At 55.5% G+C, this 14562-nt stretch overlaps 1 protein-coding gene across 2 annotated transcripts in view; it reads right to left on the bottom strand.

Annotated features, from left to right (window-relative positions):
* Nucleotides 1-1214: 1214 nt before the first annotated feature.
* HIPK2 (homeodomain interacting protein kinase 2) overlaps nucleotides 1215-14562 on the bottom strand; it is an 84425-nt gene continuing 71077 nt past the window's right edge. For both annotated transcript variants that reach the window (XM_038754560.1, XM_038754561.1), the window contains exons 13-15: nucleotides 5044-5282; nucleotides 3197-3363; nucleotides 1215-1904 (exon numbers count right to left, since the gene is read on the bottom strand). In XM_038754560.1, the coding sequence (XP_038610488.1) occupies nucleotides 1425-1904; nucleotides 3197-3363; nucleotides 5044-5282 (886 nt within the window). In that variant the 3' untranslated portion in view covers nucleotides 1215-1424. The remainder of the gene's footprint in view (nucleotides 1905-3196; nucleotides 3364-5043; nucleotides 5283-14562) is intronic.

The raw sequence follows: 14562 nt of genomic DNA, 5'->3' as shown, positions 1-14562 counted from the left end.
ACTCCCCCAGCCCCCTCCCTCCCGGCTCCTCGACGCGTTCCCTCCCGGAGCCGGGAGCGTGGCGGGCCGTCCCCGAGAGACCGCCGGCGCAGAAAGAGAATGAGAAAGAAGCCCCCTCCATCCGCCTCCCTCCTGCGTGGGACACTGCCGCGGGCGACGGAGAAGAACAGAGATGACGATCTGGCCGGCCCTGGCCAGTTTCGGGCGCCTCAGGAGAAAACGCTTAAAGCCCGCCTGTGGTTTGGTAAGGCACTCTACTAGGGGCGCGGGGGTGGGGGCGGCCGGCCCGGGGGACAGGGGTGCTGGCTGGGCGGAGGGAGAAGGCGGCCCACGGCCCCGGGCGTCCGCCTTAGCTCCCCGTCTCCGTTAGGTCGCCGGATATTCCCTTTTTTGTGCAATCGTGTTGAGGAATAGTCTATTGGTATCACCGAAGTCCAACCCAGAGGAGGAAGTCGGGCTGGGGGGAGGGTTTGGGGGTGGAGTGCTACATTCTCAGACCGGGGATGGGGGGAGAAGGGGAGCGGTGGCATCACTTAGGACCCCTCCACCTAACGTCCCAGGGCCACGGAAGGAGGGGAAGTCAACCTCGAAGGCCGAACACGGGGCGGTCCCGATTTGAAAGTGGATGAAACCACCTCAGACAGTGCGGGTGAACAAGGATTTGTCCGGCCTGCTCACAACTGGGGGGGGGGGCGGGCCTCTCTTGGTGGGCCTCCAGGGCCGTCGCACAACTCCGAATCCTTCGGGCCAGCTCTGGACACGAGGACCCCGAGCGGCCCGGTCCGGCTCGGTCCTCCCCACCCGACTCCTCCCTCCCGGCCCCCCCTCCCCCTCTCAAGGCCCCCCGCCCCGATCTCCTCCCTCCGCTCCGATCGGGGGAGACGGACCGACCCTCTAGCTCGCCGAGACCTCCCCGGTTCTTACGGTGGACTGGTTCGGAAGGCCCCGGGATCCCCGTCGGGAACTCCTGGCGGCAGCGGACGGCTGGAGTGGGCCGCTCCCGGGTGGAAACGGTCTTTCCCAGGCGTCGGGAGGGCTCTCCGCCGCTTGAGGGGGGCGCCCGGATTCCGGGGCCCCACCGCCCTCCTCTTCTCCTCTCCTGTGCCGCGGAGAACGGTTCGTGGTTCATTTGTGTGGCTGATTTTTTTTTTCTGTTTCTTTTTTTAAATAAAAAGTGTAGAACAGATCCCCTCCCTCCCCCCCCACGTCCCCTCGATCGTGTCCCGGGCCCCTCCTCTGAGGGTCCGCTTCTCGGTCCCCTTTCCCCCGACGGCGGCGGTCCCCCGCCCAACTGCGGGCCGTCTGTAGGCCGTGGCCCATCCTGCGGAAGAGGGAGCTGGGCCCGGGCTGAGGGCCCCGGGGTTGTGGGGGGACGTCTCCGCTGGGGCCGTCCAGTCAGCCCCACGGACACGCCGGCCCCGGGCTTAGATGTAAGGGTACTGGTTGACCTTGGTGGGGCTCAGCGGGTATCCAGTGTAGACGGCGGAGGCCGGAGAGGCGCTGATGTAAGTCTGGTGGGCGAACTGAGCCGGGTACTGGCTCGGGTGGATGGAAGGCGAGGGCAGGACCCGCGGGCCCATGCTGACGGGGACTTGATGGACGATGCCGGCCGGATAGGCGGGGTGCTGCATGGCGTGGCGGGCGGAGCCCTGGGATGCCACCAGGTGGGCCACGGTGCCGGCGGAGCCCAGGGCGGCCGGGGCCGTGTAGGTGTAGAGGTGGGGCTGGGCGGGCAGGTGGGCGGCGGCGGCGGCGGCGGCGGCGGCGGCCAGGTGCGGGTGGACGGGGCCGTGGCTCGGGCTGCCGTGCGGGAAGGAATACGGGGCCTGGGCAATGGTGGGCGCGATGTAGGCCTGCTGGCGCCGGGGGCCCCCGCCGCGGTCCGGCGGGCCGTGCTGTTGCGTCTGGAGGGAGACGAACCCCGAGGCCGCGTTAGGGGACTCGGGTCGGCCCGCGGGCCGACAATGAGAATCCCGGGCCGAAGCCCCCCTAGATCTGAGCCCCATTTGTGGCTGAGGCAGACGCCCCGTCCGGCTGGGGGGACCCCCACCCCCACCCCGTAGGAGGAGGGCAGCCAGGCCCTGGGGATCTGTGGAAATCACAGGGTCGGCTTGGCTCGGAGCGGAGGTGGCATCCATCCACTTCCCGAGCCTCCCCGACACACCCCGGCCGGGATCGGGGCAGGGCAGAATCCCACGGGGTGGCCAGAGCCCTCCAACCTCTTCCTGTGGGGGAACGGCCCCCCGCCCTTCCGTACCGCAGACGGAAGCCCCCGTCCCACGGCTCTAAGGTTAGGGCTGTTGAGACCCAAGGTGGGCGACCCCAAGGACCGTCCTCTTCCCACTGAAGCCGTCTGGTCTATCGTGACTCCCATTCGCTTTTGGGCTGCCCACTTCCCCAGTTCTTTGGTAGTTCCTGGAGGGGTCGGGGGCTGTCCTCCCCGGGGGTGGTCCCTTTTCTCTCCGGGGAGAGTTACCCAACGCTGAAAGCCCTTTCCCATCCTCCCTCCTCCCCCACATCCCCATCACGCAGTTTGGCCTGGTGGAAAAAGCACGGGATGGGGCGTCCGGAGTCCTGGATTCCAATCCCAGCTCCACCGCTTGCCTGCACCTGTCTACGTGTTTTGTCTCGTTGTCCGTCTCCCCCTTCTAGACCGTGAGCCCGCTGGTGGGTAGGGACCGTCTCTCTACGTCGCCGACTTGTACTTCCCAAGCGCTTAGTACAGTGCTCCGCACACAGCAAGCGCTCAATAAATACGATCGAATGAATGATTCTGTGCATGTTTCCCCATATGAAAACTGAGGCTAAGAGACCAATCCTCCCACCCCTTTAGACAAGTCCCCCAGGCGACTGGGACCCATCATATCTACCCCAGTGCTTAGAGTGGTGCTTAGCCCATATACCATATAGAAATGGAAAGAGCATGGGCTTTGGAGTCAGGGGTCATGGGTTCGAATCCCTGCCCCGCCAATTGTCAGCTGTGTGACTTTGGGCAACTCACTTCACTTCTCTGGGCCTCAATTCCCTCATCTGTAAAACGGGGATGAAGACTGCGAGCCCCGTGTGGGACAACCTGATCTCCCTGTAACCTCCCTGGCGCTTAGAACGGTGCTTTGCACGTAGTAAGTGCTTAATAAATGCCGTCATTATTATTATTATTATTATACCACAGTGATTACTATCATCAGCTGCTCACCTGGCTGAGATTCAGGGGCTGTTGCTGCTGCTGGAAATGCGGTCCGGGCCGCTGCTGCCTGTAAGCGGCGGTCGCGGAGGTGCTCCCTGCAGGGTGGCCCCCGGTGGAGGTCACCGTGCTGGAGGACTTGGACTTGTGTGCGAAGGAGGAGTGGTGGCCCGCGGCGGCTGGTCAGAGACAGGGAAAATATCCCGCTGCAGGTTAAACGCTCCCAAGCCCCCAGCACCACCGAGGCGGCCCTGGCCCACGCCACTCGGGCGCCTCCCGGGAAAGCCCCCCTCTACCCCTGGCAGGCATTCGTTCATTCATTCAGTCGTATTTATTGAGCGCTTACTGTGTGCAGAGCACTGGACGAGGCGCTTGGGGAGTACAAGCCGGCGGCACAGAGAGACGGTCCCTACCCAACAGCGGGCTCACAGTCTAGAAGAGCGGGCTCACGGTCTAGAAGAACTAGAAAGAACTAGGAATCCCCCCCAGGGGAGGTCAGAACAGCAGGCCGGGGGGCCGAGCTGGAGAAAGAGTGTGGGGGAGAGCATTGCGGGGCGGGGTGGGGGTGTCCGGACAGGCAAACGGGTCCTTCCCGGAGGCTCCGCCGGGCAGGTGCTCCTTAATAATAATAATAATAATAAAATCTCCAGTGGCTACCAATCAATCTGCGCATCAGGCAGAAACTCCTCACCCTGGGCTTCAAGGCTGTCCATCCATCCCCTGGCCCCCTCCTACCTCACCTCCCTTCTCTCCTTCTCCAGCCCAGCCCGCACCCTCCGCTCCTCCGCCGCTAATCTCCTCACCGTACCTCGTTCTCGCCTGTCCCGCCATCGACCCCCGGCCCACGTCATCCCCCGGGCCCGGAATGCCCTCCCTCTGCCCATCCGCCAAGCTAGCTCTCTTCCTCCCTTCAAGGCCCTGCTGAGAGCTCACCTCCTCCAGGAGGCCTTCCCAGACTGAGCCCCTTCTTTCCTCTCCCCCTCGTCCCCCTCTCCATCCCCCCCGTCTTACCTCCTTCCCTTCCCCACAGCACCTGTATCTATGTATATATGTTTGCACATATTTATTACTCTGTTTATTTATTTATTTATTTATTTATTTTACTTGTACATATCTACTCTATTTATTTTATTTTGTTAGTATGTTTGGTTTTGTTCTCTGTCTCCCCCTTTCAGACTGTGAGCCCACTGTTGGGTAGGGACTGTCTCTATATGTTGCCAGTTTGTACTTCCCAAGCGCTTAGTCCAGTGCTCTGCACATAGTAAGCGCTCAATAAATATGACTGATGATGATGATTGATAATAATGTCGGCATTTGTTAAGCGCTTACTATGTGCAAAGCACTGTTCTAAGCGCTGGGGGGGGGATACAAAGTGATCAGGTTGTCCCATGTGGGGTTCACAGTCTTAATCCCCATTTTACAGATGAGGGAACTGAGGCTCAGAGAAGTTAAGTGACTTGCCCACAGTCACACAGCAGACCTTAAGGCCTGTTCCTGGGATCCTGGCCCTGAACCGAGCGCATCCAGCCCCCACCCTCCCTCGTCTGCTCCCAAAAGACCCCGCTCCAGCCTGCTTCCCATGCTGAGGGAGGGAAGAGCAGACGGCTCGCTCCATAGCATTTTGCGGGTGGGCAGGAGGAAGCCAGGAGGGGCTTAGTGGGCTTGGGCCACCGGTCTTCGGGACTGGGCCGAGACTATTTTGAGACATCCACGGGCCCCCGCTGGATCACCACTGTACTCTGAGGCCCCCAGAAATCTGCGGATTCCCAAAACAGAGGGCCCGCTCCTTCTGGTAGCCCCACCGCGACCCGGGACTGTGGCCCCCGACGACTTGGGTTGGGCCGGGCGGCGGGATTTACCTGGGAACAGGCCGTCGCTCTCCACCAGCACCTCGCTGGCCTGGGTTTTCAGGGGCGGCACGATGATGGTCCGGGGGTTCCCGCCGCCCAGTGCCCCCTTGCCGTCGTAAGCGTTGGCGTTGGGGTGAGCGGCTCGGTTCTGGCCGGGGTACGGGCTGTTAGCGCTGGAGGAGTCCGAGTAGGGGGAATCGTGCACGGTGACGCAGCTGATGACGTTCTTCCTCGGCTTGGAGGGAGCCCTGAAACACACGCGGACAGGAGGGGCCGTCGGGGGGTTGGATGGGGGGCTGGCAAGGTGGGCCTAGCGTCGGGGGCAGGAACGTCAAGAGGCTGGGTGAGGGGCCGGCACGCCGGGCTCAGTGCCTGGGACGGGACGGGTGAGGGGCTCAGGACCCCCAAATGGTGGGTGGGATCCCCCTCAGAGCCCGCCTCGTCCACCACCGGATCCCTCAGACTGGGCCACCGCCGCCCACGGCGGAGCCGGCCGCACCGTTCTCCGTCTCCCCCTTCTAGACTGCGAGCCCACTGTTGGGTAGGGACCGTCTCTAAATGGACTTCCCAAGCGCTTAGTACAGTGCTTTGTACACAGTAAGCGCTCGATAAATACGATTGAATGAATGAATGAATGAATATGACCTCGCTCTTCCTCCCGCTCTCTGGCCGATTCTGTCACCTTCGTGAGACTGTCAGCTCTGGGGTGGCTACTGTGGTATCCCCCCCCCACACTTAGTGCAGGGCCATACCCAAATAGGTGCCCCCCTCCAGATCGTAAGCTCCTCGAGGGCAGGGATCGTGTCTTCTTAGATATTGGAATTTCCCAAGTGCTTACTACAACGCCTAACGCTCGGCTGAGCTAAAATGCAACATGGGCGATCGTGTCTTCTTAGATATTGGAATTTCCCAAGTGCTTAGTACAATGCCTAATGCTCAGCTGCCCCCGTAGGTGCCCCCCTCCTAGATCATAAGCTCCGCAAGGGCAGGGATCGTGTCTTCTTAGACGCTGGAATTTCCCAAGTGCTTACTACAATGCCTAACGCTCAGCTGGGCTAAAATGCAACACGGGCGATCGTGTCTTCTTAGATATTGGAATTTCCCAAGTGCTTAGTACAATGCCTAACGCTCGGCTGAGCTAAAATGCAACATGGGTGATCGTGTCTCCTTAGATATTGGAATTTCCCAAGTGCTTAGTGCAACGCCTAACGCTCGGCTGAGCTAAAAAGCAACACGGGCGATCGTGCCTTCTTAGATATTGGAATTTCCCAAGTGCTCAGTACAACGCCTAACGCTCGGCTGAGCTAAAATGCAACACGGGCGATCGTGTTTTCTTAGATATTGGAATTTCCCAAGTGCTCAGTACAATGCCTAATGCTCGGCTGAGCTAAAATGCAACACGAGTGATCGTGTCTCCTTAGATATTGGAATTTCCCAAGTGCTCAGTACAATGCCTAACGCTCAGCTGGACTAAAATGCAACACGGGCGATCGTGTCTCCTTAGATATTGGAATTTCCCAAGTGCTTAGTACAACGCCTAACGCTCGGCTGAGCTAAAATGCAACATGAGTGATCGTGTCTCCTTAGATATTGGAATTTCCCAAGTGCTTAGTACAACGCCTAACACTCAGCTGAGCTAAAATGCAACACGGGCGATAGTGTCTCCTTAGATATTGGAATTTCCCAAGTGCTCAGTACAATGCCTAACGCTCAGCTGAGCTAAAATGCAACACGAGTGATCGTGTCTCCTTAGATATTGGAATTTCCCAAGTGCTCAGTACAACGCCTAACGCTCAGCTGAGCTAAAATGCAACACGGGCGATAGTGTCTCCTTAGATATTGGAATTTCCCAAGTGCTTAATACAACGCCTAACGCTCGGCTGAGCTAAAATGCAACATGGGCCATCATGTCTTCTTAGATATTGGAATTTCCCAAGTGCTCAGTACAACGCCTAACGCTCGGCTGAGCTAAAATGCAACATGAGCAAACGCACACAGTCACACATACGCTACTCACGCTATTACGCTGCCTATTTCTTCTCACGTAATTTGGACGAGTTCCGGCTGGGCTCCGAGGGAGAGGCAGACCCACCCGGATGAAGCGGGAGTCGAGGAGAAAGAGGAGCCGGGGAGTTGCCGGTGAGGAGGTGCTCCCCTGAATGTCCGGTTCTCAAGAGTGGACATACCTGTTCTCCCTCCCCCTTGGATTGGGAGCCCCACGTCGGACAGGGACCGTGTCCGATCTGATTATTTTGCGTCTACTCCAGCGCTCGGTACAGTGCTTGGCACATAGTAAGTGCTTAGCAAATGCCATCATCATCATCGGACCCACTGCTGGGTAGGGACTGTCTCTATATGTTGCCAACTTGTACTTCCCAAGCGCTTAGTACAGTGCTCTGCACACAACAAGCGCTCAATAAATACGATTGATGATGATGATGATGATCATCATCATCATAAATCAGAATCCCCTGACCAACAGTTTGCTCCCTTTAATCTTTCTGCGCTCTTACCCTGCTACCTGCTGGAGAAGCAGCGTGGCTCAGTGGAAAGAGCCCGGGCTTTGGAGTCGGAGGTCATGGGTTCAAATCCCGGCTCCGCCAACTCTCAGCTGGGTGGCTTGGGGCAAGTCACTTCACTTCTCTGTGCCCCAGGTACCTCATCTGTAAAATGGGGATTAAAACTGTGAGCCCCCGCTGGGACGACCTGATCACCCTGTAACCTCCCCAGCGCTTAGAACAGTGCTTTGCACATAGTAAGTGCTTAACAGATATCATCATTATTATTATTCCCCACCAAGTCACACTCTTCACTCCTCCCAGGCAGATCTCCTAGCCATTCCTTGGTCTTGCCTCTCCTGCCCCTCATCCGCTGACCGTGCCTTTCCCCATCCTGGCATACTGTACCGCACTCAAATAATAATAATAATAATAATAATGGCATTTATTAAGCGCTTACTATGTGCAAAGCACCGTTCTAAGCGCTGGGGAGGTTCCAAGGTGATCAGGTGGTCCCACGGGAGGGCTCACAGTCTTCATCCCCATTTTACAGATGAGGGAACTGAGGCCCAGAGAAGTGAAGTGACTCGCCCAAAGTCACACCGCTGACAACTGGCAATCTGCCCAACCATATCCTGTCTCACCTCCAAAGAGCCCTAAGCTCTTCCAAGCCCTCCTCCGGGAAGTCTTCCCTACTAAACCTCCCTCCTTTCCAGTCACGTCAGCCCTCAAGTCACGCCGGCAGACATGGGCAGATCATCATCATCATCAATCGTATTTATTGAGCGCTTACTATGTGCAGGGCACTGGACTAAGCGCTTGGGAAATACAAATTGGCAACACATAGAGACAGTCCCTACCCAACAGTGGGCTCACAGTCTAAAAGGGGGAGACAGAGAACAAAACCAAACATACTAACAAAATCAAATAAATAGAATAGATATGTACAAGTAAAATAAATAAATAAATAGAGTAACAAATATGTACAAACATATATACAGGTATACATATATACAGGTAGACATGGATGTGGGGAGGGAGGGCATTCCAGGCCAGGGGGAGGATGTTGGCCGGGGGTCGATGGCTGGACAGATGTGAGGAAGCTATGTCGCTCAGCCCAGGAATAATTCTAATAACATTTTTATAAGACTTAGTAATCCACTATAACAACTAGTGATTGTGCTGTGTGCTAATAAAACCATGGCATGCAATGAAAATACCGGGTCTATAATTCTGTCGGCGAGAAAACTTGGAAAATAATCTCTAAACCCCAAAAGTAGAGGATTAAGCTTTTTCCTGAGTTTTCTGTCATAACCTGCCCTTCCTCTCTAATGGAACACATGCAGTGAATAGCCGGCTAACTGATTTCCACTTATTCCTTCGGCCTGACCTTTTAAAAAATGGTATTTGTTAAGCCTTAATCCCCCCCATTTTACCGAGGAGGAAACTGAATCGCGGCGAAGTGGAATGACTTGCCCAGGGTCACGCAGCAGACAAGTGGCAGAGGCAGAATTAGAACCTAGAGCCTCTGACTCCCAGGAATGTGCTCTTTCCACTCGGCCATACTGCTCCTCCCCTTTACTCTCATTTACTTGTGTATTTGGCGTGGCACAGTGGATAGAGCAGCGCGGGGCCGGGAGCCAGAAGGTCACGGGTTCTAATCCCAGCTCCGCTTCTCTGTCGTGTGACCTTGGGCAAGTCACTTGGCTTCTCTGTGCCTCAGTTCCCTCATCTGGAAAATGGGGATTAATCAATCAATCAATCAATCATATTTACTGAGCGCTTACTGTGTGCAGAGCACTGTACTAAGCACTTGGGGAGTACAAGTTGGCAACATATAGAGACGGTCCCTACCCAACAGTGGGCTTACAGTCTAGAATCACGATTAAGACTGTGAGCCCCGCCGTGGGACAACCTGGCCACCTTGTAATCTCCCCAGTGCTTAGAACAGTGCTTTGCACATAGTAAGTGCTTCATAAATGCCATTATTCTTATTATTATTATTGCCCAAAGTCACACAGCTGACAATTGGTGGAGCCGGGACTTGAACCCATGACCTCTGACTCCACTCTCTCTCTCTTTAATAATAATTATAATAATGATGGCATTTATTAAGCGCTTACTATGTGCAAAGCACTGTTCTAAGCGCTGGGGAGGTTACAAGGGGATCAGGTTGTCCCATGTGGGGCTCACAGTCTTAATCCCCATTTTACGGAGGAGGGAACTGAGGCCCAGAGAAGTGAAGTGACTTGCCCAAAGTCACCCAGCTGACAATTGGCGGAGCCGGAACTCGAACCCAGGACCTCTGACTCCAAAGCCCGGGCTCTTTCCACTGAGCCACGCTGCTTCTCTTTCTCTCCGTCTCACACACACACACGCAGCACGAGGAAGACCGCCGTAAGAGGAAGCCCATCCATTCGGGAGATCGGCCCCCAAGAGTTCATTCGGCCGGGTACGCCGGTGCAGCCAGAACTCCCTGTATTTCAGGAGAAGAAGAAGGAGAAGGAAGCTGATTGAAAGCCAAGTGGTGTTTCCCAAGCCCCAAGGTTGCCCTGGCACTGGGGGTCAAAATGGGGTACCATGCTGCCTGCAATAATAATAATAATAATAATAATAATAATAATGATGGCATTTATTAAGCGCTTACTATTTGCAAAGCACTGTTCTAAGCGCAAGAGTTTGCTGGCATCCCCCATCCCTGAAGTCTCTTGCCACCCTTCTCCCCCCACAGCCTACTGCTGATATCTTCACCGTTAGGGGTAGAAGAGCTAGAACAGACGGGGTTGGAATTGAGTGGGATAGAGATAGGAGGTCTGAGGGTGGACTGGCAGTAGAGTCAAATCAAGTTGGCTTCACGTTGTTCAGGCAAGGAGGAAGGGCTGAGACCTAGGCATCCAGCCACCAACAGTGGGCCCAACTACACTCTCCCCTGTAGCCGAGTGCAGGAGCACTGGTTTCCGCTGCAGCCGCACAGCGGACCGGGGCAGGACTATTAAAGTCTCCAGCTCTTGAAACCGCTGTTGCCACTCCTGGAAAACTCCTCACCTCCTCCTCCTCCTCCTCTCTCTCACCCACCTTCCGCAGTGTGGCTCAGTGGAAAGAGCACACGCTTTGGAGTCAGAGGTCATGAGTTCAAATCCCGGCTCCGCCAAGTGTCAGCTGTGTGACTTTGGGCAAGTCATTTAACTTCTCTGTGCCTGTCACCTCATCTGCAAAATGGGGATTAAGACCGTGAGCACCCAGTGGGACAACCTAATCACCTTGTAACTTCCCTAGCGCTCAGAACATTGCTTTGCACACAGTAAGCGCTTAATAAATGCCATTATTATTATTATTATGCCCTCAGAAGGGTCTCCAATCTTGGTCTCCGACACCCGATTCTTCAGGTTCCCAACCCCCCAGGGAAGAGTGGGGTTGGGCGGAGATGTAAGGGGAAGGGTGGAGAAGCCCCGGCCTTGGAGACCAGAGGGGCATTGGGTAGGGACTGTCTCTATATGTTGCCAATTTGTACTTCCCAAGCGCTTAGTACAGTGCTCTGCATATAATAAGCGCTCAATAAATACGATTGATGATGATGATGATGAGGGTGGGTATCTCTAGGGCAGAGATGTCAGGGTGTAGAGGTCCCAATTGGCAGGACACAGACCTTCCAAAAGGGAGTAGCGCTCTGGCAGCTGACCCAGGGGCTGCAAGCATAAATGACCCAGAAGACCCTAGGGTTGGCCAGAGCTTCGTAGAAAGAGTTAGAGACGGCATCACAGGATGACATATTCTCACTGTGACGTGCCCAGCATGATGTAATGTAGAGGGCACACACAAAATCTAGCAGTCCCAGACCCACTGGAGAGTTAATGCAGGAGAAGGAGAAGGAGAAGAAGGAGAAGGAGAAGGAGGAGAAGAAGGAGGAGAAGGAGGAGGAGGAGGAGGAGGAGGAGAAGAAGAAGGAGGAGGAGAAGAAGAAGGAGAAGAAGGAGGAGAAGAAGAAGAAGAAGAAGAAGGAAGAAGAAGAAGGAAGAAGAAGAAGGAAGAAGGAAGAAGGAAGAAGGAAGAAGAAGAAGAAGAAGAAGAAGAAGAAGAAGAAGAAGAAAGAAGAAAGAAGAAGGAGGAGGAGGAGGAGGAGGAGGATGTGTCAGGGAGAGACTCCCCTCCACGGCAGCACCCGGCTGCCAATGTCACAAAATCATCTCCGTGCCTTCGGTTGCTACGGCAACCCGCGCTTCCGCAAAGGCAGGTGGGTCGGCCACTCCGGGATGGCGGGGAAAGACCAGGCTTCAGGGGGTGGGAGAGGCCGCTCAGACTTCCATCTCCGGCGGGCCCCCCTTAGCCCTGCCCCTGCCCTCCGCCTCAGTCCTGCCCTGGCACCTCCACTCTGAAGCGGCGTGGCTTCGTGGAAATAAAAATAATAATAACGATGGCATTTATTAAGCGCTTACTATGTGCAAAGCGCTGTTCTAAGCGCCGGGGAGATTACAAGGTCATCAGGTTGTCCCACGGGTGGGGGCTCACAGTCTTCATCCCCATTTTCCAGATGGGGGAACTGACGCCTAGAGAAGTGAAGTGACTGGCCCAAAGTCACCCAGCTGACGGTTGGCAGAGGCGGGATTTGAACCCCTGACCTCTGACTCCCAAGCCTGGGCTCTTTCCACTGAGCCACGCTGCTTCACATCTGACAACACCCCCCCACCCCCGGTCTCCCCGTTCTTTCATTCATTCAGTCATATTTATTGAGCGCTTACTGTGTGCAGAGCACTGGACTAAGCGCTTGGGAAGTACAAGTTGGCAACATCTAGAGACGGTGACCCCGCCTCCTCCAGGAGGCCTTCCCTGATCAATCCCTCCTCTCCACACCCTATTTCACCCACTATGGCCACCTCTGCCCCACCTAAGCACTTAAGTTTCCACAACCCCCATGTCCCATACGTTCGCCCCTCATCCGGTCTATTACTCCCCAGATCTGCCATCTATTTGAGCATCAATCTCCCCTCCTGGGCTGTAAACTCCTTGACACAAGCACTTAACAAATACCATCATCATTATTTTTATTATTGACGGCAGGGATCGCGTCTAATAATAATAATAATAACGATGGCATTTGTTAAGCGCTTACTATGTGCCAAGCACTGTTCTAAGCGCTGGGGGGGGGGGGGATACAAGGTGATCAGGTTGTCCCGCGTGGGGCTCACAGTCATCACCCCCATTTTGCAGATGAGGGAGCTGAGGCTCCGAGAAGGCTTGCCCAAGGTCATACGGCAGACACGTGGCGGAGCCGGGATTCGAACCCCTGACCTCTGACTCCATTCATTCATTCAATCGTATTTATTGAGCGCTTACTGTGTGCAGGGCACTGGACTAAGCGCTTGGGAAGGACAAGTTGGCAACATATAGAGACGGTCCCTACCCAACAATGGGCTCACTCCACTCACTCACTCTTTCCACTGAGCCACGCTGCTACCGACTCTACCGTCCTCTTCGAAGTGCTCAGTACATGCTCTGCCTGCAGTCGGTATCCAATAAATGCTATTGATTGATGGCTTCCTGCCGCTTGGAGCTCAGAGCGGTCATGGCCACGCTACTGGCAAAATCAAGCCTGGAACAGTAGCCCCCTGGCAGGTGGCCCGGCCTCGCTCCTTGCGCCCGCCAGACGGGGGTGGGGGTGGGACCCTGCTCTAAAACAGAGTGGGGGCACCCAAAGTCCCATTCATCTCAGCCGGCTGGCCCAAGCAGTCAATCAATCAATCAATCAATCGTATTTATTGAGCGCTTACTATGTGCAGAGCACTGTACTAAGTGCTTGGGAAGTACAAATTGGCATCACATAGAGACAGTCCCTACCCAACAGTGGGCTCACAGTCTAAAAGGGGGAGACAGAGAACAGAACCAAACATACCAACAAAATAAAATAAGTAGGATAGAAATGTACAAGTAAAATAAATAAATAAATAAATAAATAGAGCATCCCGGCAGGGGAGACAGCGGCATTCCACCTCGGAGCCAGAATCAATCAATCAATCAATCGTATTTATTGAGCGCTTACTGTGTGCAGAGCACTGGACTAAGCGCTTGGGAAGTACAAGTTGGCAACATAGAGAGACAGTCCCTACGGGACCTGGAGTCTAATCCCGACTCACATCACACCGCGCGGCCTTGCTGCTCCCGGAAGGATCCTCTCCTCCGAGCGCCGCCATAGACGCCTGGGACTCCGTTCCCGAGAGGCCCGCCCGCCATCACACCGCGTGGCCCCCGCTGCTCCCGGGAGGCTCCCCTCCTCAGAGCACCCCCATAAACGCCCCTTGCTTCCATCCCCCCCCCCAACTTAAGAGACCTTTCTTACAGTGCCCCCCAGCTCCCCCCCTTCCCGGTCCGGTCCTAGCAATCTCTCCCCCCCGCCCCCTGCCCCCCACCCCGGGAAAAAGGCCCTTGTTAGCACCATGTTACATTAACGACCACCTCATTGGCACCTCCTCAGCCCTCCCATGCTAGTTGACTGTTCGCTCCTCTCCCCAGGTAACTCTGCTCCCTGACCCCCCTTAACAGGCCCACCCTACTCCAGCACTTAATAGTTTGTATCTCGCCCGTCCCGCCATCGACCCCCGGCCCACGTCCTCCCCCGGGCCCGGAATGCCCTCCCTCCGCCCATCCGCCAAGCTCGCTCTCTTCCTCCCTTCAAGGCCCTACTGAGAGCTCACCTCAATCAATCAATCAATCGTATTTATTGAGCGCTTACTATGTGCAGAGCACTGTACTAAGCGCTTGGGAAGTACAAATTGGCATCACATAGAGACAGTCCCTACCCAACAGTGGGCTCACAGTCTACCTCCTCCAGGAGGCCTTCCCACACTGAGCCCCTTCCTTCCTCTCCCCCTCGTCCCCCTCTCCATCCCCCCATCTTACCGCCTTCCCTTCCCCACAGCACCTGTATGTATGCATATATGTTTGTACATATTTATTACTCTATTTATTTTACTTGTACATATCTATTCTATTTATTTTCTTTTGTTAGTATGTTTGGTTTTGTTCTCTGTCTCCCCCT

This window comes from Tachyglossus aculeatus, chromosome 11, assembly GCF_015852505.1.
Source record: "Tachyglossus aculeatus isolate mTacAcu1 chromosome 11, mTacAcu1.pri, whole genome shotgun sequence".
In the NCBI taxonomy this organism is placed as follows: domain Eukaryota; kingdom Metazoa; phylum Chordata; class Mammalia; order Monotremata; family Tachyglossidae; genus Tachyglossus; species Tachyglossus aculeatus.
This window is presented reverse-complemented; position numbering and strand designations above follow the sequence as displayed.